Source organism: Camellia sinensis, chromosome 2 (assembly GCF_055761805.1).
Source record: "Camellia sinensis isolate YWXY chromosome 2, ASM5576180v1, whole genome shotgun sequence".
NCBI lineage: Eukaryota > Viridiplantae > Streptophyta > Magnoliopsida > Ericales > Theaceae > Camellia > Camellia sinensis.
Window position 1 is genome coordinate 49,431,647 of NC_138962.1, and position 27,350 is coordinate 49,458,996.

Sequence of the window (27,350 nt, forward strand, 5' to 3'; positions counted from 1 at the left end):
GCCATAGGTCATGGCAAGTGGAGACTCCCCAGTTGATCTTTTCAGCGTAGTCCAATATGCCCAGAGTACATTAGGCAACTCCTCCACCCACTTTCTCTTTGCTGCTTCCAGCCTCTTTTTGATCCCATCCAAGATAGTCTTATTGGATGCTTCTGCCTGACCATTACTCTGTGGGAAGCTTGGAGTAGAGTAATAGTTCTTGATTTTGTAATTTGCACAGAAGTTTTTGATTAACTACTGTCAAACTAAATACCATTGTCTGCTATTATTGCTCTTGGAATCCCAAACCTAGTGATGATGTTCTTTCATATGAAGTTCTTCACATTAATATCTCGAATCTTTGTAAGAGGTTCAGCTTCTACCCACTTTGTGATGTAATCAGTTGCTACCAGCAAAAACTTCCTTTGCCCAGTTGTTTGGGGCAGTTGTCCAACAAGATCCATGCCCCACTAGGCAAATGGCCAAGGGCTAGATGCTGGGTTAAAATCTGCTGCTGGTTGATATATCAAAGGTACAAACCTTTGACACTTCTCGCATTTTCTAACGTAGGCTTCAGCATCCTTTTACATGTAGGGCCACTAGTACCCCTGAGTAATGGCCCTATGAGCAAGTGATCTGCCCCTAGCATGGCATCCATATATCCCTTTATGTATTTCATACAAGAAGTCTTCAACCTGGGAGGGATGCACACGCCTCAAAATGGGGCCAGTAAAAGACCTTCTATAGAGATGTCCTTCTGCTATTAGGCTAAATCTAGCCGACTTTAATATGGTCTTGTGTGCTTCTTTGTGATCATCCGATAATTTGTCATCACTAAGAAACATTACTATTACATCCATCCAACTTGGACCCATCTCCACACACATTGCTTCATACTCTATGATTAGTGGTTCCACACTTCGGCCTGACAAATAATCAACCATTATTGTCCTTACCTTCCCTAATTTTATTACACTGGCCAGGTTAGCCAAGGCATTGGCATGGCTGTTGTCATCTCGGCTAACCTACTGTAATCGACAATCCTGAAATAAGGTTAGCAATCTAACAACTTCTTTGACATAGGCTATCATTCTTTCATCTCGGGCTGTATACTCGCATGTTGCTTGGTTCAAGATAAGTTGGAAGTCACAGAAGACTACCACCTCATCGGCTTCCATTGTTGCTGCTAATTTCAACCCTGCAATCAGTGTCTCATATTCTGCTTCATTGTTTAAGGTCTTGAACCTCAAACGAATTGATTGTTCTAACATCCGCCCATCTGACGATACTAGCACTACTCCTACCCCCGCTCCTTGACAGTTTGAACTCTCATCAACAAACAGGCGAAAAAAGTCACCAATGTAGATATCGCAGGGCTTCGGCTTTTCTTCTTTCTTCTGCTCTGCTGTGGAGTTTTTCATTCCCAACTGGGCCTCCTCTTGTTCCCCTAGACACCCCAAGCCTCGGCTCACCGGAGCCCGATGTGAGATGGCACCAGGTGTGAACTCGACCACAAAGTCGGCCAGAACCTGACCTTTGATTGCCGTCATGTGTCTAAACTCTAAATCATATTGGCCCAATACTACTGCCCATCTGGCTACCCTGCCTGTCAGATCTCCTTGTTGCAGCAGGGACTTCAAGGGGTGCCCAGTCAACACCACAATCTTATGGGCTTGGAAGTAATGATTTAGTTTTTTTAAAGCCATTACTAAGGCTAATGTCAATTTCTCTAGGGGCAAGTACCTGGTCTCTGCGCCTGCTAGGGTTTTACTTACATAGTATACTGCTCTTTGTTCTCTCTTCTCTTCTTTGATTACCACTGCACTCACTGCATGTTTCGAAACTGTCAAGTATAAGAACAGTTCCTTTCCAAGTATTGAATTTGAGAGAACCGGAGCTGTAGTCAGGTAATTTTTTCAAGTTAGCCAAGGTTTCGCACTCCTTTGTCCACAAAAAATCTATAGCCTTCTTCAACAAACTAAAAAATGGTTTACACTTATCTAAACTTCTGCTAATTAACCTATTCAGGGTTGCGGCCCTTCTTGTCAGTATCTATACTTGTTTTGCCAATGTCGAGCTCTTCAAGTCAAGGATGGCTTTGATTTGATCTAGACTTGCCTCAATGCCCCTTCTAGTAACCAAGTATCCCAGAAACTTACCAAACCCAACTCCAAATGTGCATTTTGAAGCATTGAGTCGGAGCTGATATTTTCTAAGAATATCGAACACTGCCTTCAAGTCGGCTAAGTGATTCTCAGGTTCTTTGGTCGTCATGACCATGTCATCAATGTATACTTCCACTATTTTGCCAATCAAATGTTTGAACATCTTGGTCACCAACCTCTGGTAAGTTGCTCCTGCATTCTTCAACCCGAAAGGCATCACTCTATAGCAATACAGCCCTTTTGGGGTGATAAATGCAGTCTTCTCCTCATCAGAGGGGTACATTGCTATTTGATGATACCCCCTATAAGCGTCCAGGAACCTCATCCTTCCATGCACTGAAGTGGCATCCACTAATTGATCGATCTTGGGGAGTAGGAAATTGTCTTTGGGAGAAGCCTTATTCAGGCTTGTGAAGTCCACGCAGACTCTCAACTTCTCATTCTTCTTTTTCACAACAACTGTGTTTGACAACCAAGTTGGGTAGTTTACCTTCCGAATGGCTCTGGCCTCTAACAATCTATATACTGCCTTCTCTACTGCCTCTATATGAACCAACGTCGGCCTCCTTGCTCGCTGAATGGCAGGTTTAGTCGACTTATCTACATTTAGTCTATGGAAAGTGACCTCGGGATCAATGCCAGGCATCTCGTATGGCGTCCAGGCAAACACCTCTGTGTTTGCTCGTAAAAATGACTCTAACTCCTTCTCCTCCTCGTTGGCCAAACCTGAGCCAAGAAAGAAAAAACACTCTTCATCCCCTTGTTGGACCAGGATCTTCTTTAAGGCTTCCTCGCTCTTGTCGGCAAGTTCTTTGCTAACGTCCTTTAGGACCTCCATGTCCTCGTCCTCAATCTCTATTGTTTCTGCTTCTCACACATTACAGGTGGATTTCATTGCTTCCATGGAGCAACTCTTTGCCTGCACCTGATCCCCTCTAACCTCCCCAATTCCATGCTCCGTTGGGAACCACAACAGCTAGTGCAGTGTTGAGGGAACAGCCTTTACTGCGTGCAACCATGGCCTTCCCAAGATAATATTGTAAAGGGAGGGAATGTCAATTACTATGAACTCTGTGCATACCTTCTTGGTGCCTGCCTACACCTCCAGATTTATTACTCCTAGGGGCCATGTCGGCGTTCTATTGAACCCGGTCATTGGGCTGTTGGACTGCTCCAAATCGTCTCAGTGGAGGCTGAGCTCCTTGTAACATCTGACATACATGATGTCACGAGAGCTGCCTTAGTCAATCAGAATGCGCCTTACCTGACATTCTCCAATCTTGAGGGTTACTACCAGAGCATCATTGTGTGGATGATGCATCATGCCTAGGTCAACTTCAATAAAGGACACTATTGGTCCCTGGTACTCGTTTGTCCTAGGCCTCTTTTGCTAGACTTGATATACATGTTGTAAGTGCTTCACCCTCTGAGTTTCCCCATGTACCTCATTCTCATTGACCCTTGAGTGAATTACATTGATCACTCGAGGTCCGTCTGCTTGCTGATGTAGTGTTAGTAGAGGTGGTGCTGCCGGTGCCTAAGGCAGCCTTACCAGCTCTTCCCTCGTTCTGGCCTCATCTACCAAGTCCCTCAAGTGGCCCTGTCTGACCAGATCCTCCAGATGTGTCTTCAGGGCTCTACACCCCTGAGTTAGATGCACCAAGGTTTTGAAAACCGGACCGGACCGGCCGGTTCGACTGGTTGAACGGTTGACCGGTCGGGGTTCCGGTCCGAACATACCCTCTGAATCGGCCAAAACTAAAAACCGGCGTATTTAGTGAGAACCGGGAAAACCGGCGATTGAATCGGTGAACCAGTCGACCCGGAGCCGGTTCTCTGGGTTGTCCGGCTCGATTTTTTTTTTTTTAGTTTTTCTTTCTTTGTTTTTTTATTTCTTTCTTTCTTTCTTATTTTATATATATATATATATATATAATATAAAATAAGAATATAAGAAAATTTTAATTTGAAACTCTTTTTCAAGGGTTTCCTCTTGTGAGGATTCCCATTAAGAGCTTGATGAAATTATTGTAAAAGCCTTCACCTATTTACAAGAAAAAAATTCTTTCAAAAAGACTCAAGAAATCCATATGGGATTCAAGCAAATGTATTGGAGGGAATATTGAAATTTTGATATCCCTCCAAAAATTTTGCTCTCATTTCAATCAAATTATTTGAATTAAAATCATATGGCGGGAATATTAAATATTTGATTTCATCTTCCAAAATTGAAATTAATAATATTTTAAAATATATTAATATATTTTTCAGTAAAAAAAATATTAGGACAAATATTTAAGATAATTTAATATTTTTAATTTATAATTTTATTGCTTATATTTTTATTTAAATATAATTTTAATATATTTATTACGTCACGATTCGATTCCGTCGGGTTGAACCGGTGACCCGTCCACCCGATCCATTTTTCGGTTCGCTCACCGGTCCAGTTTTTAAAACATTAAGATGCACATCCTCATTGTAGTAGGCACAGTGCTTCCCAAGACTTCTTCCCATGAATTCGCCAGGAATCTTTTCTAGCACTCTATAATACAGTTGGTTCCTGATTCTTTCCAGAACTTTATAAACTGGGATTCGGAATACGGTGGTGACTGCCTGTGCAGCCCTCAGTCCTGTTTCTTGTCTATTAAAATTTGTATTACCTCGGCCTCGCTTTGGCGAGCCATTTCTCTTCTCCTGCTTTGAAGCCTTCGTTCCTAGCGTGACTTCTTTAGCTTTCGGTAGAGTCTTTACTAGTGACTTTCAAAGCATACAGTCATCCTCCAGGCTGTTCTTAAAAGATATGACCGCCAGCTCCTGGTTGTACCCTGGTATTAGGTTGAACACCTCATAATACCTTTTGGCATAAGCCTTAAGGCTCTCACCTTCGCCGATTTTCAAAGGCATCGGGGAGTCTACCCTCAATGGCTGCAGTTTTTTGGGAACAACCTTGGCCACAAACATCTCGGCCAGGCCTTCCTAACTTTTCACAGTTCCTTTCAACAACTTGTGAAACCAATCTGATGCGATTTCCCCAAAGGATGAGAGGAACACCTTGCAGAGCAACGGTTCGTTCCCGGTATACAGTGCCATTGAGTTCAAATATAAGCCAACGTGAAAGTTCAGATCGGACTTACCGTCATATATATGGAACCTCGGCATATGGAACCTTTTTGGGGCCTCAAACTTATCCAACTATATTGAGAACAGCGTTCTCGGTTTGACCAGGGAGGTGACCTCGGCGTTCAGCCGCTTCCTCTGAAGGTAGTCACTCAAATCATCCTTAGTCCGGCCAGGAGCTCGACTGTCAACGGACTTTAGCCTTTTTGGTGCGCTGCTCCCAGTGTCGTTGTGAGTCCTCTTTTACTTCCTTTCATTCATCGTGTCAAAACAAAGCTCCTTCCTTTGAATATGCCGATGTTCCTTGACATAAGTTCTCTTGGTTCGAAGCGTCCTTTGAGACTCTCCTCTCATTGATTTTGCTCGTCCGGCGTCCCGTGAAGGCCGATGTGAGCGTTCTTTCACTTTGTCATGTTGAGGGACTGCTGGGATTGCTTTTTGCCCTCCTTTCTGGGCATCGTTCTTGACCTCTAGAATCGGCGTGTCCTCCAATAGAAACGGTGGCTTCATAACGTTGTTCTGCATCATAAAGTTGACAACTGATTGTAGGTCTGCCAACTTGTTTGTCATTCCCTTCATCTCGCCGTCCCTCCTCAAGCATCTGTCTTTCCACACTTAGAGGTCGTTTTCGTTGTAATACCCGCTTTGACGTGCTTTCTTCGGCGCGTCTCCCTCTTGGCAGAAGTCCTTTTCCCTGGGATTCTGATCCCGAGGTTCTTCATTATAGTTCTCTTCCTCCACATTAGGATCGGCGTTCTTGCCACTCCCACTAGGGATGTCGTCTCCGACCTTTTCTTTATGCCTCTCATTTGCCATATATTCTCCTTACATTCCCACAGACAACGCCAAATTATGGGTATTGATTTTTGACCACACAACCAAACAGGGAAACTTAGCAGGAAAGAACCGGCAAAATAGATTAAGCCCGAACAACCTGACACAAAAAGATAAGAATCCAGCGATGGTTCGTGCACCCGGGGACACTCCAATGATCAAGTCAGTAATTATCTCTCAAAGATAGCCAATAGTGCTTAACTCACTAGATAGAGCATAAAAATATACCTGAGACCCACGAGAGTACCTTACCTTTATAGCCAACACTAACCTGATTCCTATAGAAGCCTAGCTTCAATGGACTTTGGTTCAATGCTCATCTTGGACTCCCAGCTAGATAGAAGATAAACTCCCTAAGAGTTTTATCTTTATCCAGACTGAGGTCCTCCCCCATTCTAGGACTCTTGTCCCTTATCTGCTCATCTCGGATTCCGATATCTCCAAAGATAACCTCGGCCTAGCCGAGATCATCTTGCACATGACCAAGCCACATGGCACTAAGGCTGACACGTCGACGTCACCTCGACCACGTGCTGTCATTCACAAAATATGTTTCCATACTTTCTTTTCTCTTTCTTTTTAATAAATTCCTTATAATTTATCATTATAAATGTTTAAGTTCATCAAAATATTCTTTTATAATTGTTTCTATCTCTCTCATTTCTCTCTTATTTTTCTCAACATCTATCTTCTTCTTCTTTTTTTTCTTTTTTTTTTATGTATGCTATTACATTTTAAATTGTGATTATCATCATATTTAGTAACTAAAATAGCAAATAATAAAAAATATCAATTAATTAAAACATATCTAAGGCACATGATTTTCAACATCACGTTGATTTGTAGTCATTCTATCACCAAATAAAAATTAAATTTAATTAAATTTTATAATTAATATCACTAAAAATTAATAGTGTTCTCTATGAATCAAAATCCTAATCTCGTCACCATTTACAATAACTAAAGTAGAAATTAAAGCACCACAACTATCACTTGTCACGTTTGACGAATCGTGAATATGTTTGGTAGTATTGGTTAGGGGTGTTCGCGGATCGGTTTTATGCGGTTTGCAGTTTGATTTTGATCCGCCCGCATCTATGCAGTTTGGGAAAAAGTCAACCCGCAACCGCCCGCAGTGCGGTTTGCGGTTTGTGCGGATAGGGTTTGCAAATGTGCGGGCGGTTTGCGGTTTACACTTTACACTTTTTTTCTTTAAAAATTAATTTTCGAGTTTTTTTTTCCCAGCGAATTTAGGCATCAAATTCATTTTATATATTTGTGATAACAATTTTTTGGTGAGTTTACAAATAAAAGTTGAATATCAATCCATTAAATGAAAGTACCCAAAACAAAGAGACCCTACACTAGCATTTTTGCCATGAAAAAAATGTATATCAATGCATTAAAGGTTGTACTCAATTAGAATTGTCAGTTCAGTAATCAATAATCAAACTATAAGTTCCATCGACCATTAGAAGGAAAATTTTATTAGGAAAAAGTGGATGAATCACCAATGAAAATCATATAAGAAACCAAGTTTAGGACTTGATAATTCTACAACATTAAGAAAGTTGAGAAATACTTAAAAATAAGGATCCTATAGTGTCATAGATAATATAATAGTGCTCCTGTAAAAGTTACAAAGTTGGTATATAAAAAGTAAAAAAAATAAAATAAAATAAAATAATAATAATAATAATAATAATAATAATAATTAAAGTGCGGGCGGTTTTTGCGGGTTGCGGGTTTAAACCGTGACCCGCCCGCAACCCGCAAATTTGTCATATTTCAAACCGCATCCGCCCGCATTATGTTTGCGAAACCGCCCATTTATATGCGGGTTGGGCGGATTAGACGGTTTGAACGGTTCGGATAAACCGTTGCCCACCCCTAGTATTGGTTGTCATTGTTTTTATTTTATTTTATTTTTTAACTTTAATTGCGTGTACATAGAGATTTCTTTCTTTTATAAAAACTTTCTTTACGTGCGTAGATGTCTATTTTTTTTTTTTTTTTCTTACATGTAAAACGTATTAAGAGTTTTATTCAAAAAATTAATATAAATTATTATATTATTATCTTTATTTTTTTATACGTGTTTTGATAAAAGAGTTTTTCTTAAATCCACTCAACAATCGCCACTGCCATAAAAAAATATAAAACAAAATACATTTTGCTTTTAAGCTAAACTACTCTTTTTTCCAATTTCATATGCTTTAACATTCTATACTTTTCAAAATAGAATGTTTTTTAAAACATTTTCTCATCGTACAAGTAAATGTCCTTTATTTTTAAATAACATTTCACAGTTTTTTTAAAAAATTTAAATATTATTTATTTTCAATCATAATTAAATTATAGGGTAAATTACAAATACACCCTCTGAGATTTTCTTAAAATACGAATTACCCCTGTGGTTTGAAAAATTATAAATATCTCTCTGTCAAAATTTTTAATTTAACAGAATTAATTAAAAAAGTAAAATTTCTAACTGTTCACCTATATAATAATAAAATTATTTGAATTATTAATTGAAATAAAATTTTAACATTATTAAAAACTGTTAATTAACTTAATGATTTATTAATAAAAAGACCTATTTGTTATGAAATTAGAAACCTTAGGGGCATAATGTAATTTCTAAAATCATAAAGATAATTTGTAATTTAAGTAAATTTTAGGAGGTGTGTTTGTAATTTACCCTAAATTATATGATAAAAAAATAAATTTTAGAATTATAACAAATATATAAAATAAAATAAAAAATTATAAGATCAATCAATAAAGGACGATGAATTTATTTAAAAACCAAATGCTACAACATTGTCGTTCAATGTCACTATTGCATATTAAGATTCTAAGGATTCAAACTAAAGAATATTTAGGGAAAATAAAATTAGGAAATGGCATTTAAAAATAAAGGACATTTACCTTTATGACAAAAAAATATTTTAAAAAAATAGAGACTTATGTATAGATCCTAATAGGTGGATTTATTATTCAATAGGTCTTATGAAAATTAATGGCGTTTTTCATCAAATACTATTAAAAAACGTCGTTAATTGTTAATTTTTAACAACAGTTTGAAAATTTTGTCTTAAAAAAATCACTAATTATAAGTTTTAGCGACAGATTAAAAAAATCGTTACAAAAAAAGTCATTAATTTTTAACTTTTAGAGACAGTTTGAAAATTCATTATAGAAAAACGGTACTAATTGTAAATTTTAGCGATAATTTATAAAAATCGGAACAAAAAAAGTCACTAATTATCAATTTTTAATGACATATGTAAAAAATCATCACAAAAAATTATTTTTAACGATGATTTTATTTGGATTTATTTTCAATAGGATTTGATGAGAATTAAAGGGTTGTTTGAGATGTTCTAAATAAGTGCACTTTTTTATTTTTTATAAAATATGAGTTGGGTTTGAAGTGATGTGGTAGAAAGATGATGTGACTTAAATATGATAATGACTTTTGACTTTTTGACTTTTTTAGCATATGCCAAACAAGACCTAAGTCTAATTATTAGGATCTATTGATAATTTATCCTTAAAAAAAAAAAAATCTATTTTGAAAAATATATGAATTTAAAAGTGAATAATTTAGGGATTGTTTAGGATAATTTAAATAAGTATACTTTTTATTTTTTACGAAAAGATATACAAAAAAAAGAAAAATAATATAACTCAAATAAATACACTTATCTAAATAAGTATACTTATTTAGTTTATACCAAATAATGCATAATTTATAAGTTAGATGTATTTATAGTGTTTTATATTTTCTATGACAACGAAGGTTGTTAACAAAAATCCTTCATGAAAAGTTAATCAGTGTGTTTAGTTTCAATTTTTTGAATTCAGTTTTTTAAAAATTGATTTTTTTGTTTTTTTTCATATTTTTTGTTTTTAATGAATATTTTTTAAATTTTAAACAATTTTTTTACTTTTTTAGATACACCTTACTTAGATATATCTAAATAATAAAATATTTGTAAAAAATTAATAAATACACAAAAATATATTTAAAAAAATGTACTAAATTTTTATTTTTTTTGTATTTTTTGATATTTAATGTATATTTTAAATAATTTTTTCATAAATATTATAATTTTAAGTGTATTTATATTAAGTATGTTTAAAACATTACTTAAAATATTAAAAAAAATTATTAAAAACATTAAAATATCGAAAATTTAAAAAAAAAATCCGAAAATTGTTTTCTACAAACCAAATAATCAATTCTTTAAGTTTTGTGATTTTTTATAATAAAAAAATAAGTAATGAAAACAAAACTTAGGGCGCAAATGTCGCCAAGTGCGCACTCCACTCACATGTAAACAGTTTCGAACCAAATGGGTCCCAGTTCCACGCGTCAAACATCGGGAACACCAACGCTTACGTGGACCAATCAGATCGTTAAAATTGATCGTATTTCAACCCTCCCTCTCGTCCACGAATTCTCATACCCATCTTCTCTCCCCCATCATTACTTTGGTCTCCACGCCACGTGTCACGTCCTCCGTGACCTTCCTTTATTTTAACTTTAAAAAAAATTAATAAAATATTCGTTTTTTTTTTCTTCTTCTTCCAAAGCTCCCAAAGCCTATCCCTCTCTCTCTCTCCTCCTCAGTCACTCTCTCTCTCTCTCTCTCTCTCTCTAGAACTTTCTCGATTTCTCTCTCTAAAGCATCTGAATTAGGGTTTTTGTTCGCAGTTTCTTGATCTGAACTCTTGGGATACCTGCGAGGTATCCATTTTCCGGTGAGTTTTCAAACGAGATCTTAGTAGAAGTATTGATTTTAGCTGAAAAATTGAATCTTTAGTTGGGTGTTGTTTTACATTGTTCTTGTACTTTTGGTAAATTTGCGGTTTTAATTTCGTTTGTGCTTTGTTTGGATGTTGAGAAACCACGGGGAAAGGAGAAGAAAACTCGATTTTGAGTATTATTGGATTTCTATTTTTTGCAAGAAACTGAGAACTTGACTGAACAGAGCTTGATTGAATCTATTTTCAGTTCTGAAAAAAAAAAAAAAAATTGAATTTCTACACATGTTCTTTTGTTTCCTCAGCAGCCAAACGGGTATTTTTTTTTTTTGGGGGGGTAGTTGGAATTGACTGCCAGAGAAGAGATTCTTGATGTTGATTTCTAATACTTTTTGCTTTTATTGATTCAACAAATGGAGGCGAAGGGAAGATTCTTGTTTTAAATATGACATCTGATCAGGCAAGTGCAAGTGCTTTTAGTGCTGGATAGAGCGAATTGAAGGAATGTCTGAGTTGTGTATGTATGAGGTAGAAATCTCTTTTCTATTATCAAGAAAGGCAAGAAGACTCTTTTTGATCATTATTATTATTATTTTTCCCAGTGTGTTTTTATAATTTCTTGTTGGGTAAGTGGCTGATGGAATTCTGAATTCTTATCATTTGTTCATGCTCTTCTGGTAATTGCTTAAAGAATATTTTCATCGTAATTTGCTGCTACTGAATACAGTGATTGCAATATGATTCATGGTATCTGTCTTTGTCTATGACATAATTTGTCAAGGGTATTTTTCTGAACTCCTTATGAAGAATGATGAATAAAGCATACAATAAATGGATATTTAAACTATGCTGTAGTTCACGTATACAGTTTAAATAATTTGAATTATCCTTTCAGAAGCATCCAAATCATGATTACCCACAATTTGTTACATACATGAATGTGCATGAATAATTAGTCAACCAGGTAATATAAGGAGCCCTATAATATAGAATTAATTTTTACATATAAAAATATATAGATATATGGGATAAAATTTGTTATCTATCCATTAGTGTTTTGTATGCTTAATGATTAACAGATTTGAGAGAACAATGATGTCTGGCAATTTTAGTGAAGAAGTGACATAATTGGTAGTAAAGGCATTTTAAAATGCAAACTTTCCAATAGTTTGCTCTAAATATTTTGTTTCCTATCTTAGACTATAGGAAGCCAAGTCTGTCTCCTAGGATATATATATATATATATATTTCACCCTGAGGGGGAGGATGTCATTGTACTATTTTCCTATTTGATCTAAAATACTGATATTTACTGTACGGCATGGTATGGTAGGATATTTTATAGACGGTCCCAAATTTGGAAACATATCACTCACCTTGTAAGTTTGTAGATGTCTATGCTCAGGCATGCTGCTTATTAATTTGTCGAATAGCTCCAAAAGACTAAAACTGAGCCTTCACAGAAAGCCCTGTCATCGGGATTTCAGCAAGAACTTCGATACATCATGAATGAGGGAATGAAATAAATGCTAATGCATGAAAACATTTAATGAGGCAAATCAGTTGATTGGAACATGTAAAACCTGCCCAATTTGTCTCTTTGAAAAGCCATTCTTATCCAATCATTGGGCAGGTTTAAACTGCAAAAGTATTGTTACATTCAGGTATAGATCCTCCAGCATAATACTATGTTATTGGAGAACTTAAGTGTGTTATTGACATGTTCTAAGAAACATGGACACTCCTGCGGAGGAAGCTTGTTATGTCCGACACCGACACTCCTCGGTTTGGACACTCCTAAAGCATGTACAACACTTCTTCAATGTGTTTTCATTAAAAAATCAAATCCATAATATCAGACACTTTACTGGTAATTCGCCACTTCAGCAACACTTGTTGAGTCATCCGAACATATCCTATGTGATGTGATGAATCCCTTCATAATCACATTTTTTTTTGCATTCTTAAGAACACTACTTATAAAATCTAAGTATGTTTTGGGGGGAAAAAAAATTGCACCATGTATATTACAATGTTCTATAGTTGTTTTGCATTATGTAGTATGTAATTGTTACATAAATGATATCATTATGTTTAAATTATGAAATATATAACTTCCTTATGTGATTATTATTATTATGTTACATATTTTTCTTTATCTTTGATTAAATTATTCATATATGTGACATATAATAAATTTGTAAAAATATAAAATTTTGATGCGTCCCAAGTGTGGTATGTCCTGCATTTTGTGAAAATTGACATGTTGGTGTCGTGTCATGTCTATGCTACTTAGGCCATGTCTATAAGGGACGAGTGACACTATTTTAATGAACAAAATTTCATTTCATTTCCATGAAAAAAATTCAAACATTTTTTGTTTCCTACGAAACAACACTAAACATTAGTGGAAAACTGAAACTCAAATATTTCCATCAAAACATATGGAAACTCATCGAAATAATTAATTGTTTCGAAGATATCAGGATCCCAAGACAGAATAGTTTCTGTTTTCCTCATTTTGTGTGAAAAATAAAAAGATTTGAAAAAAAGGAGAACACTCCAAATTCGAAGGAGAATATGAGAAAGTGGAATGGAAAAATGAGAGATAAAGAAAAAAGAAAGAAGAGACAGTTGAACCACTTATTCTCTTTCATTGTTATAACAATTTTTTTTTTTTCTTGTTTTCATTATTACTTCTATAATCTAACCTTTATTAATTCTTTTTTTACAATAAAAAATCCCACACAATCTAGCCCTTTAAACCAATGTTTAGGGATCTTCTAATATTAACCTTTCTTAATATATATATATATATATACTATATATAATAAATAAAAAAATTCTGTCGCAAGACTTTTAGTGCCTCCAAATTGGAAGTCCAGAAATACTCCTTTGAGCTAGGTTTAAAATAATCATTATATTTACCTGTGTTATTTTGTTGGGTTGTTTTGGTAATTTAATTTGGATATATCATGATAAGCAAGGCCAGTTCTATAAACAGGTATGTCGAGATGGCTTGCCTTTTCACAATATGTGTAGAGTTCATTCTTTGGTCCTACCCATCAGGTTCAGGTGTGCTAAAGGTGCACTAGGGTACAAAATGGTGCAAGAAGATTTAGGGGATAAGTCTGGGACTTGGCATATGTCTTTATCAAGGCTTATAACACAATTAAGGCCTCATTTGGGAACAGGCTATTTTAGTAAAGTTGTGTCAATATGTGTTTGTTGACTTTTATTTTAACCTGTTCTCAAGCTCTTTCTATCACCATATTTGATGTAAGGCTAATAAATTTCTTAATTCTATTCTTTATTTGTTTTCCTAGATGTTTCATCTTGAAAGAAATGTGTGCTACCACAAACATAAATTTTGTTGGTTTGTTTGTATGTTCTGTAAAGTGTATGCTTGTCACATCTAAATTTTGGCTATGTTTGGCATGAACTTTTTGGGCTAAAATAGTCACAAAAAGACAAAATAGGCTAGAAAGCCAATAAAACCATACTCATTTCATTTTTTCTCTCACAAAAGTCAAAAAGCTCATCCCAAACGAGGCTTTTTAGCCCCAAGCTAAAATAGCCAAAAAGCCAACCCACATCCCAAATGAAAGCTTTGTTTGTCTGTTCGTATGGTCTGTAAAGTGTGTGTTTGTTTCATCTTCAGATGTACCTGTTTGACTATGGTTATTATTATCCAAAAAGTTGTTAACATTATCCTTCATTTATTTCTAAATAAAATTTGTACTTATACTATTATATTATTTATGAACCTTCATTCGCTCAAATCATTTTTTCATACCTTTTTCCTTAGCAAGTGGTCAACTTAATTGCTGAAGTATGGCTTTTTGCCTTGAATACTTTTGCTGCAGAGAAGCCTCTTATTTTACAAGCAGTGTAACTCTGTATTCTATAGTCGCACAGCTGTGCTATAGAGCATTTGGTGTGATATTAGATGTATCGTAATTGACCTATCCGCTTCATAGGTTGTTGTTCATGGCCAACTCCTATTTACATTTTTACTCTGCCATAAGGTAGTAGAACTCTTGCAGTTCCACTACCTTGCATCCAACATTTTCTTCATTTTCTAGCATATTAACTGAATCCCTTTTCTCTTCCCACATCCTCTCGGGGGCTGTTAAAATCCACCTACTCTCCACCTACTTCACCCACTTAAACCTACTCCACTAAACCTAACCCACTACACCACTACCACCTCACCTACTCCACTAAACCTAACCCACTACACCACTACCACCTCCACTTCACCTACTCCTTACCTACTACACACTCACCCTCTTCTATATATAGGAATCATGAATCATTGTAATAGATATGAATATATATCAATCAATAATACATCTATTTCTTACATGGTATCAGAGCAGGTTTAGAACCTAATATTTTTTCGCTTCACCGGCGGGCGGCAACCTCACCTTAGCCGTCCGCCGGACTTTCACCTAGTCTGCAAAAATTCTCTCTTGTTTTTGATGAAGGCTCTTTCTCTTCTCTCTGTCTGCTTTTTTGTTTGTTCAATTTTGGGGGCTAACTATTAGCAAAAAGAAAGAAGAAATGGGAGAGACGAAGCCAAAAGCCAGTGGTGTTTGGCCCACCGTGAAGCCTTTCGTCAATGGCGGAGCCTCTGGAATGCTCGCTACCTGTGTCATCCAACCTATCGACATGATCAAGGTCAGAATTCAATTAGGTCAGGGATCAGCCACTGATGTGACAAAGAACATGTTCAAGAATGAGGGTATTGGTGCCTTTTACAAGGGGCTGACTGCTGGGCTGCTTAGACAAGCTACATATACAACTGCCCGACTTGGATCATTTAGGATTCTGACAAATAAAGCAATTGAGGCCAATGATGGAAAGCCCCTACCTTTATATCAGAAGGCTTTGTGTGGCTTAACTGCTGGAGCAATTGGAGCATCAGTTGTTAGTCCAGCAGATTTAGCACTCATTCGTATGCAGGCAGATGCTACCTTACCTCTCGCACAGCGCCGGAACTACACGAATGCATTCCATGCCCTTTATCGTATTGTTGCAGATGAAGGAGTTTTGGCACTCTGGAAAGGTGCAGGCCCTACTGTAGTGAGAGCAATGGCACTGAATATGGGAATGCTTGCCTCATATGACCAGAGTGTGGAGTTCTTCAAGGATTCTGTGGGTTTTGGTGAGGCTGCTACAATATTAGGGGCGAGTAGTGTTTCAGGATTCTTTGCTGCAGCCTGCAGTTTACCATTTGATTATGTGAAAACCCAGATACAGAAGATGCAACCTGATGCTGAAGGCAAATTCCCATACACTGGTTTTTTAATATAAACAAGAGACCCACACACTCACACATGCACCTCTGGTTTTTTAATCTTTCAACCTTTTCCTTTTTTTTATTTTTTATTCTTCAACTCACGTGGCATGTCTCTTCATGTTTTTTATTTTCTTTTATCATCATCACATTACACTCATCATTTCTCCCACATTTCTTTTAATATTTCCCATCATTTCTTTTAAACTTTTCTTCTGCCAACCTGTTTCCCATTGATTTTATAATTTCATTTATTTTATCACATATCTATTTAAAAAAAAAAAAAAAAAAAATCATAAACCAAAACACACCGCACATCGTTTTATTCATGACAGATAATTAACCCCCATCACATTTCTACAAAAAAAAAAAAAAAAAAAAAAAAAAAAAAAAACAACAACAACAACAACAACTTTGTTTTCTTTTCTGCAGCGGCCACACATCGACCTCACTTCTTCTCTACTCTGCCGCCGGTCTTTTCTTTTTACCTCCGTCCTGGGCGGCCCTTGACGGTGCTGCCTCCGTGTTTCCCACTCCACTGGGCATGATCACTCCTCCCTGCTCCTCCACTACAGAATATGGCGGACCTCCAAAACGGAACATCACGGTGGCCTTCCGCTTCAGCTCCTTATTTTCCGCCTTTAGCACACTTATCTCTGCTCGCGCATCCTTATACATGCGTTGGAGCAGAGCCAGCTGGGAGTTTAACTGCTGCACCTCATTTGCCCTACTCTGCAGCCGGTTCGACAAGTTTGTAACCGCAGTCATGGTTTCCACACATGACTTCAATGTATACTGATTGGCTTCCACATCCGACTGCACTGCCATTCTTTGCTCCACAGACCGCATCGGAAAGTTCAACGGAGCAAACTCCGGGGCGCTTGGTTGAGGTTCCAGTGCCACCGCACCAGTTCTCTCTCTTGTTGACTCGTTGAGGTCGGGAAAGAGGGTGAGCAGACCGCGGGACGACAAAGCCATTTTCTGGGCAATAGCGTGTTACAGAATATTACCGAGTTTCTCTCTCCGACAACGAAGTGTTTGTTTTTCAGAGTTTTTTCTCAGTTTCTTGTCTCAGCCTCTGTCTCGGCCTCCGCCTCCGTCTTGGTTAAATAACCGGGGCAGCCACGCGTATCGTGCGCCACTTGACGCCAGACGACAAACGGGCGCGCCAGCCAAGGCACTCACGTGCCTCGCCATCATATCTGGCACACCTTTTTATGGATTGGGCACGTCTTTTGATGGCACGCCTTTTTATGGATTTGGCACGCCTTTTGACAGATTGGGCACACCTTTTGAGGGTGCGACTTTTTAGGGGTCCGACAAGACTCTGTAAACTGTCCCGACATTGATTCCGGTTAGCTCCTTTATGGGTCCGACAAGACTCTGTAAACTGTCCCGACATTGATTCCGGTTAGCTCCTTTATGGGTCCGACAAGACTCTGTACTCTGTCCCGACATTGATTCCGGTTAGCTCCTTCATGGGTCCGACAAGACTCTGTAAACTGTCCCGACATTGATTCCGGTTAGTTTCTACAAGGGTCCAGCAAGACTCCGTAAACTGTCACAACAACTGTCACAACATTGTCAGCTACAACGGTCCGACATGACCCCATAAACTGTCTTCTACATCGGTCTGACACCGCCATCCAGTGTCCTCTACAACGTTATGACACCACCATCCAGTGTCTTCACCAATGGTCTGACACGACCATACAGTGTCTCTTATCCTCTTTTATTTTTATGTATTTTCTTGTTTTGTTACTCTCTCCAAACTCAAGTTGGTTAGTTCCTATCCCCCTTGAGTTTGCGGGGGGCTGTTAAAATCCACCTACTCTCCACCTACTTCACCCACTTAAACCTACTCCACTAAACTTAACCCACTACACCACTACCACCTCACCTACTCCACTAAACCTAACCCACTACACCACTACCACCTCCACTTCACCTACTTCTTACCTACTACACACTCACCCTCTTCTATATATAGGAATCATGAATCATTGTAATAGATATGAATATATATCAATCAATAATACATCTATTTCTTACACTTTTTTTTCTCTGTTCCTTTTTTTTTTCTTTCTTTTCTTTCTTTCTTTTGTCTTTCTTTTTTTCCCTTTTCAGGTTCTCAAGATATAGAAGATAATTGGTGGAGGGCATGATTGGAATGACCTCTACTATCTTGATTGCAACCTAAGTGTCAGTTTGCAACTCTTGATTCAATGTTTCGGAAGTATTAACATTAAAATATCTAGAGTTAGTTACCTCATTTAGTCTTTCCTTTGTCTTAGGATGTGATTCTTGTTTATTTTATAGCATCATGGAGTCTCATTGACACTAAGGGTTTGTTGCGGGTTAGTTATCTTGTGTGTTTAGATAACAAGATGTGAAGAAGAAAGAAGAGGAGGAAAGGGCAGAATACATGAAGATTTCTTCTGCTATTATGAACCCTAGGTCACTCTGTGTAGGATTCCACTCTCATGTGAGTGTTATCAAATTCAATTGACTATGCAGAAATTGGGTGGCTAGTAGCTACTCAACCTAGATTTGCAAGGACGTAGAATTCCACTCTCATATAGCCAATTTAGGGAACCACTAAGTGGGTGTTTGGGAAGTGGCTATTTTAGAGGCTTTTTGGCTTTTTGACTTTTTTGGTAGGCTATTTTAGTTTTTGTGTTTGGGAAGATAGGATAGATTTTTATTGTGTTTGAGAAGATATGATAGATTTTTGTTTGAGTTGTTGTATTGAAAAATGTGTTTGAAATGGTGTTTGAAATGACAAATTTACCCCTAAGCTCACTTTGTCCAAAATTGGTCTACAAGGGCAAAATTGTCATTTTCGCCTATGGGAGTAGGCTGGCAAAACACTGTGCCTATACTGTCATTGACAGTGTAGGCTGCTGGCTGCTTTGTTTGTTGTGTTTTTTTTTTTTTTTTTTTTTTAAAATCAGTGGGTGCCTAGCTACTGTTGAGGCTAAAAGCTTTTTTGACACTTTGAGGCTAAAATAGCCTATAGTCCCACTTCCCAAACACCGCCTAAATCTTAATAGGATCAGGATTTGGCTATCTAAAATTACCTCAAGATGGGAATTCCTTCAATCATGTGCAAACTGGCTAAATTATAGTCAATGTCTGGAGGATGCAGGATAAGTAATTTTAATACCCTTTGGCAACTCCCATTGTCTGTGAAAGTATTCTCACTGTATTCCTTAATTAGTTAGTCGGATATAGTGTCAATAGGCCTGCACCAAAAAATCCAATTGCTGTTAAGGGATTGTAATATGATTTTTTTCTGAGGATCAAGATTCCATTTCAAGCTGGCCTACATTAATCTCAAGAAAACGTGTAGGTTTGCCCAATTCCTTTTTATCTTAAAACTTTGCAAAGACTGCCCAACAAGTTCTTAATTTTCATTTCTCCATCATCATGACATCATAAATCATCAACATAAACTGTAATGACAAAATTTCCCATGAATGGTTAATGAATAAATTTGTGTCAACTTGCTTACATTGGTACTTTTGAATGACTAGATTGGATCTTTTGGACTAGCTCTAGGAGCTTGCTTTAACCATACAAAGCTCTCATTGACCCAATAATTATGCTTTTCGTCTGGGGATATGTTGTGCAGAAGCATTTCTGCTGATGTCATCTACTATAGAAGTAACTCAAGAAAATACTTCTCTGCCTCTGGATAAACTTTCTTGTGCCATCTGTCTCTTTTGTTTATATGATGTTGGATTTTGTCTCATTTTACTTTCTCCTGTCGGAGGATTTATGTCATATTCGTGAATTTATTCTTATCTACTTAATTTCCTCTTTTAGTTCCACTATATTCTCTATTGTTACTGTTGTTTATGTTTTTGTAAGTTCCGTTATGGGTTGTAAAATTATGTTTTAGTCAGCACAGTTTTTATGTAGTTAGATAATTAGATTACTTACATCTTATTTAGTTGAATGCATTTTAAGGAATTTTTCTTTAGTATGTATGCAGTCATTACAGCTAAAATTGTGTTACAGGTGCTACAGCTTGAAGATATTGTTCTGGATGAATTTGATCAGACTGATGATCATATAGTACCTCACCCTGGTAATGAACATGGGATTGAACCTGCATTTCAGGGTAATAGCTGCAAGAAAGCTCGATGTGAAGTAATTGGCATTTCAAGTTCTGCCAATTATGCTAGTCAGGTCAAGGGGGAAGGAGGATTGCAACCTCTGAAGAACACAAGTGAAACAATGTTGGAAAAGGATTTGTGGTCTCACAGACCTGAAGCTGTGTTTACTGCTTCACATGATAGTGACGCAAACAAAGTGACAGCTTTAGAATCTGATAATACAAGGATGTCTAGTCATTGCTTAAAAAGAAGTAACATGGATACAATCAATACTGAGTTTTGTGCTGATGATCCTATCATTGGTGAGAGGTGTGCTGTGGTTGATAGTAACTCCTATAATTATCCTCTCAGCGACATTTCTGAAACAGAAAATGATTTCAGTCTTTTCCATAATGATAGTGAGGGCAAAGAATCTAATGACCTCTTATATTATGCGTGGCCTGATATTGGAAACCTTGAGGATGTTGACAGAATGTTTAGGTACTTTATTTCCTTATTATCCCCTCTTAGTGTGTGTGTGTGTGTGTGTGTGTATTTATACTTTATTGATGTTGGCAGAAGTTGTGAATCAACATTTGGGATTGGGGGCGCTGGCAACGAAGATGATTTATGTTGGTTTTCATCATCACACTCTATTGAAGGGCCTCAGGATGTGTTGAAGTCGGAGTTCAAGTTTTCTTGTCCCGAGTCAAGTCCATTTAATAATATACCAGAACAACATGAACCCTCTAAACTGAACAATGCAAGTTCTTCAGTCAACGATTCCAGCATGGAGAGTGCATCTATTAGCTATGAATCTGGTTTTCAGGCATCAGAAGGTGTTGAGATTGATGCTCTTGATAACTTGAAGTTCATGAATGGGTCTGGTACAACGTCTAAAAGCAAAGAGGAGGTCAGTAGAAGCTATTGTACTTTCAAATGCATTTATTATCTGTGCTACATTTTATACAACTGAGGAACCTTAAGTATTTGTTTTCCAGGTTAAAAGCATGTTAGGTTTGTATTTTTTTTTTTTTTTTTTGCAGGATGTTGAGTTTAATGGTGCCGTTCATTCCAACATTGCAACTGTCAACCACTCTGAAACTGTGAACAGTGGGATGGTATGTTACTGAACAAGAGGTTGCCCTATAATAAACGCATTTCCTTTTTATATTATGACTTTTGGTTAGCTCTGGTTGATTGAGCCATGCACAAAACTTTTTGGTGTTGCCTACGTAAATTTGTATTTAAAGTGCATTCATAGCTATTCACAGTCCATTTGATTTATTTTTCAAAATTCATGTACATTAGTGGCCCATTCGGTTTATTCTTTAAAATTATTATGCATTCATTTCACCTGATTTTGATTATGTATGAGGGGTAATTTGGTATAATTCTTCCAGTCTAACAAATCCTTCTGCCTGAATTTTTTTCAAGATTCAACAATTTACACCTTCTAATTGTTTAAACGTTTTTATTACATGGCAGATCAATTTTCAGAACCTGCAGGCAAAGCACCATAATCAATCAGAAGGAAAAAGAAAGGACCGACGCTTCAAAAATGGTGGCTTGTTCCATCAGACTGGAAACCTATGGTTTAAAGACACAAAGCTTCCTTCTGGGAACTCATCTCGTCAAATTTTCACCTCTTCAGGCATTCAGAAACCAAAGAAAAATGTAGGACCTGGTTCCTTTGGTTACTTGCAGACCCAAATACCTTATGTTCATTTGGACTACATCCATCCTTCAGATCAAATTCCAGTTTGTTCAACACCCTCTGGTATCAACTCCAAAAGTAATGGTCTCATATCTCTTACCCCAAAGGAGTCTTGTTGTGTATCGAATTGTTCATTTGAGGCCCCTGTCATAACAGTGGATGGCAAAAGAGGAAAGCTACAACGCCAACAAGGATATCATCCCCCATATACTAGCAATTCTAAACATGTGGATTTGGTGGTTCAGACCTGTGATCCAATTTCAGTCCCAAAGCAAGTCCACCATTCTCAAAATGAAATTGAAAATCACATTGAAGTCAAAGGAGTTGACATAAAAGTTCCAGCAGATTTAGATTCTTCAAACGTACAGGAAAGTTCTTGCATGAGCTCGGGGTTCGGTGAAATCTCACTGGAAGCATCTAGTTTTCGCCAGCTTCAACAAGTCATGGAACAGGTACAAAATGGTTTTCAAGCCTTGAATTATATTGTTGCTACTAAGAGCATCTAATTATCAGCTGTGGTCATCTAGTAAAAATATAGGAGTGTGTCCTTTGTGTGTAATAAAATGTTCACTGATAGTGTCTTATACTGTACACATAAATCGCTGAAACCATAGAGGTTCTATATGCAGGTCACCTTGTATTAAAACTCCAACATGTGCGAATGTAGTCATGTAGGCTGGTAAATATCTGGGATGGATGTAATTTTTTTATTGAATTGCTGTACATGGAAGGGAATTCAAAAACTCTCCTGTGCAATGCATGAAAGAATGCAACTGCCATGCTGTAGCATTCACACATGCTATGCTAAATTCCTCACACCAAAAGAAAAGTTTGATCTTGCACTATATTATTCTACGCGTATGCATTTAAGGAATTATACTCTGAAGGTTTTTATATCTATGATAATTTGTGTGAGCACTAGGCTGAATTGATTGTGATGTTGTATGGTTCTGTTTTACTTCTTAGAAATTGACTGTGCCGAACCTGCTTCATTTCAGCTGGATATGAAGACAAAATTATGCATAAGGGATAGTCTGTACCGCTTGGCTAGGAACGCTGAACAAAGACATCATCACATGAATTTGAATGATGGCAGCGTAGATGATGGAGACACCAGTGGAGCATTTATGGCTGAAGGAACAAAAAAGTATGCAATCATTGCTTGCTTTTTGCACTTCAATTAATTAATAAATTTTATAAAAAAAATGATCATACTGACAGGCTCTTGTTATAATTTTATTTTCCCATGCCTATGTAATAATCACATAACATAGGCTTTAGAAATGCTGCATATTTTTAGCGTGATAATACTGATGGATGATGATGATGATGATTTTTTCTGAACTATTTAACTGACGTGGAGGAAAATCAGGTTTGAATATAGTGAGTTTGCTGTCTGACCCAGTTCACACTATTAAAATTGACTGGTTTCTGACAATAACTTGCCAGCACAAAATGTAGGGGATTTTGTTAGCTTTAAACCTTGAAGGAGTCCAGAATTCCCCTCCCACTCTGATTAGAAGTGACCCAATCTGATTTGCATCAACTCTACTTCTTGTGAATTTTCCGCTTTTGACATTGCTAACTACACTGGTGCACCTCCTTTCTTTTTCCACATATGTTTAGCATGTTATTGAACAAATTTTATCAAAATCTTATATGATATACATATCTATCATCATTCTTTCTAACACTCGGAAGTGTTAACCCTCTGAAAGTCTATTGGAGTGTATATTTGTATGTTATTTTATGGTTGTTCACCCAAACACTCGGAAGAGTTAAGTTGATGTAGCATAAGCACTAAAACTTTCGCCAACAAGCAGTTATCTCAAAATTGATTTAAGGCAGCAGGGAAAGGCTTTATTAGGGTTGAATATCTTTGGATTTTGTGGTTGAAAGATTGATAACAATATAGGGTTAGGGTTTATATAGGGATAAAAAAAAAGGGGGGTAAGGCTTTGGGGCTATGGACAATAGCCTGAGAACAGTAACAAAAGGCTATTTTGTAGTTTTATATTGTTATGTTCAAGGAAGCAAAAGGGGTTGGGCCTAGGATCAAAGATGTTAGAGGGTCATCAAGGGGATTAAAATTAAGTATTGAGGGTAGAAAAGACCTATAAATTAGGAATCTCTTCTAGAAAGAATTAATGGAGTCTCACCATTTAAGAAAACACAAATCTTTAGAATTTTTTACAAGCTAGCTTATATAGGAGTACAAAACTTCTACTAGACTAGGCCTGTCTCAGTTCTTACTAGGAAATGGTTTTTAAAACATTTTACAAAAGAAGAAAAAGGAAACATTAACTTTGCTAAATAAACCCCTCGCTAACTTGAAAATGTAGGGGGTATTTGTGTGTCAAAGTCGAATTTCAATGGAGTGTCTTCAATAATGAGAAGCTACCATAATGAGAACCCACCCAACCCTCCCCATAACCAAGATGAAAATAAAATGATTTTTATGGGCAACTGGAATGGCGACGATAATGTGAAGATGGATTTTTTTTTGACAAGTAATAACGTAAAGATGGATTCATGTAAACATGCCGAGATGATATTTGACCCCAAGTACATGAAGAGACAATAGAGTGGAATTTGTTCCTTTGTTTAGGGTACATCAAGTCCCGCTTTCATATTAACCTTTATAAATCAATGACCTGCATATCATTAATTCTAGAAATGCTTCTGCTTAAATAAGATTGACAGGCGTTCAGCTATTTTTGTCCGAGTTTTGCTTAATCGTATGATTATTTCAGGTCCAATGGATTTATGGATTTGGAAACTGATACAAATCCTATAGATCGGTCCATAGCACACTTACTATTTCACCGGCCTTCATACTCGTCCATAATGCCAGCTCATGATAGTTTGTCTCTCAATTCACATACAATGGTAAGCTTTCATAAATGTTCATAAATTTGTAGTTAATGCTAGATGATTATAGACTATATGCTAGATAGAAACTCCATCCTTGTAAGTTTACTCTTATTGAACTGAATGAACAGATTCATGGGTCTAGCACCAGTCCACTTGTTATGGCTGAGAAACTCATTTGTGAAGAAACTGCCAGTGAAGAAGATAAAAAAGTAGTGGATCGACGACAATGACCAATGAAATCATTAGCTTCAATGCAGTTACAATGAAATATATCTATTATGGATTACTAAGCATGATCATGTGTATAAAATACATCGAGAGGCTGGCTACCATGAAACTGCCAGGTTTGATACCATGTTTTTTAGATATCACAACTGAAATTAGTTTTGGTCTCTGTCAGTGATTAGCCTTGTAATATAATCATCATGAAAACCTAATTATCTGCTTATTCTTTCACTCATAATTTAAGAGTTTGCTGCATCTAAATGTCTGCGTGTTAGTTATTATGCCAACCATTTAGGAGGAGACATTGTACAGTGGTTATGAGTCATTTGATTTAACTTTACTTTTTGCTTCACACCACATTTTTTTTTGGATGGGCTTTGCTTCTCACCTTGTTGAATAGCTCTAAGAATTTATTAAGGCAAGAGCTATTGTCTTTGTGATTTTTTGCTTCTGGTACTAGAAATTTTGCTTGCAAAATCTAGAGTTCTATTCTATCTATCTATATCTATATCTCTGTCTCTCTTGCATAAGTTGCACTGCACACATGATCATACAGACAGACATATTTGGAAGTGTGGCAGTCATTCTATTCTTTCTTGTCTTCCATGCAAAAACTGCTAAACACGTTACATGACTTCGCCTAATTTAGCTGGCTTGTGGCTATTGAACAATCAAATGGCAATTGAAATTTCATTTTCTGATATATGTGGATGGTGGTTGTTCATCAAGTCTCTTAGCTTTTAATTTTCATTATTTTGTTATTCCATGATGGTTATGCCTATATACGTATCCCTTTCTCTCGCATCACTGAACCCACAATACATGGATGGGGGTTGTGGATACAGCCATTAAAGCCTTGGATTCATCACTTTTCATTTTCAATATTTAAAGGAGATTATTTTTCTGTCCATAAATTTCAGTATGCTACCATCAACTTCAGTCTATCTCTAATTTCAAATTCGATTTTTTTTTTCTCAGACAAAACATGAAGGTGGTCTTTAATGTTGTCAACATTGTACAGCCACAAACATATGATTTTCCCATCATAATACAGCATTCCAGTATGGCAATCAAACTTTGTTTTGTTCTTTTTTTGTAGCCAATGAATGTGTTGCTGGAGAGTATTGAGTTTCTTCTGGTGTTTTGCATCAACAATGTGCAAAGCATTTCCATTTTGTAATTATATGTGAGGTTTTTGGTGCTAATGTGTACACACATTTTCATTATTCTCTCTTTTAACTTGATATTTTTTGCTACTAAAATGAATCAAGTTCTTCGAGCTTAGTGTAGTTGAGAAAGTTCGCTTGCGATCAATTTGAAAGGTCAAATTTAACTAAAACATTTTATCACCTAATTTATTTAGAGTTCTAACTACAACCCTCTTTTAATCCCAACCATTATGATGCCTTTTGTTGTAATTTCATTTTAAATCAGCGATTTCAAAAAAAAATTTAATTGAATCAGTTATTTCAAAATTTGTATAGATGTTGAACATAACAAACTTTAAATTCATTCAATTTTGGATTTATGTAATTCTATTTTTAAAAGAATTGGCCAGAGGCATCTAAATTTTTACATTGCATTTGCATTTATGAATTTGAAAGGAAAGGATTTAATACTTTATTCAACGAGAATCAATACCTGCAATTTTAAAAATTATATCTTGGCTTTTCAAATTTTTAATAAATAATTAATAGCATAATAAATTATCTCTTTTATTAACAAATTATGAAGTTAATTAATAGTTTTAAATGGTTTTATAAATATATTTCAATTAAATATGTTTAATTATATTTGTTTTTTTTTTTTTTTTTGCTGCTTGGAGGACGTTGAATACAATGTCACATTGGACATATATATAAAAGAGGATATATCCATTTTGGAACATAGATTATTGTTAAAGAAATCCATCTCAATCAATCCAAATTTTAAAATTCTTAATTCCATCTCAAATAAACGACAAGACAAATAAGCAATATGTAGAATGAATTTAGCATAAGAAAATTTTCATTTTGTAACTCCACAATAAAAGAGGAGGACATGTATCTTTTTATATCGATAAAAGTTAATGTTATAATTTATATTTAATTTTTTATTACAAAATATTCACTCTCTAAATTATAATCCTGAATCCATCCTGCAAGTCAGCCTCCATCATTTTACCATGAGAAGAAAAATGATTCTCTCTCAAGAAATTTGTTGAATTACAAAAGGACGTGAAAATATACAAGAATTTTTGAATCTCTATGATATATGGTTAT

The 27,350-nt window shown here is 36.2% G+C and overlaps 1 protein-coding gene and 1 pseudogene across 9 annotated transcripts; both read left to right on the forward strand.

Annotated features, from left to right (window-relative positions):
- Nucleotides 1–10,569: 10,569 nt before the first annotated feature.
- LOC114260012 (protein LNK1) lies at nucleotides 10,570–26,351 on the forward strand. Of its 8 annotated transcripts, none has more exons than XM_082914318.1 (11): nucleotides 10,719–10,868; nucleotides 11,291–11,399; nucleotides 18,301–18,375; nucleotides 20,197–20,774; nucleotides 20,853–21,186; nucleotides 21,275–21,394; nucleotides 21,762–22,442; nucleotides 22,989–23,137; nucleotides 24,744–24,879; nucleotides 24,993–25,208; nucleotides 26,068–26,351. In XM_082914318.1, exons 4-10 carry the CDS (start codon nucleotides 20,416–20,418, stop codon nucleotides 25,092–25,094), a joined length of 1,881 nt encoding a protein of 626 aa, XP_082770444.1. In that variant the 5' UTR covers nucleotides 10,719–10,868; nucleotides 11,291–11,399; nucleotides 18,301–18,375; nucleotides 20,197–20,415; the 3' UTR covers nucleotides 25,095–25,208; nucleotides 26,068–26,351. The 8 variants fall into 8 exon arrangements, with proteins under 8 accessions (XP_028055845.2, XP_082770443.1, XP_082770445.1 ...); XM_082914320.1 differs by having other exon boundaries at nucleotides 10,720–10,868; nucleotides 21,320–21,394; XM_028200044.2 differs by lacking the exon at nucleotides 18,301–18,375 and having other exon boundaries at nucleotides 10,570–10,868.
- LOC145820026 (mitochondrial dicarboxylate/tricarboxylate transporter DTC pseudogene) lies at nucleotides 14,036–16,272 on the forward strand (annotated as a pseudogene). The gene has a single exon (XR_014360924.1). The product of XR_014360924.1 is annotated as a mitochondrial dicarboxylate/tricarboxylate transporter DTC pseudogene (transcript).
- Nucleotides 26,352–27,350: the final 999 nt, after the last annotated feature.

Coding starts and splice junctions, on each gene's coding strand:
- LOC114260012 (XM_082914316.1), top strand. CDS start 11,376: ATGTCTGAGTTGTGTATGTATGAGGTAGAAATCTCTTTTCTATTATCA. Junction 20,775..20,852: donor GATGTTGACAGAATGTTTAG/GTACTTTATTTC, acceptor TGATGTTGGCAG/AAGTTGTGAATCAACATTTG. Junction 21,187..21,274: donor CGTCTAAAAGCAAAGAGGAG/GTCAGTAGAAGC, acceptor TTTGTTTTCCAG/GTTAAAAGCATGTTAGGTTT.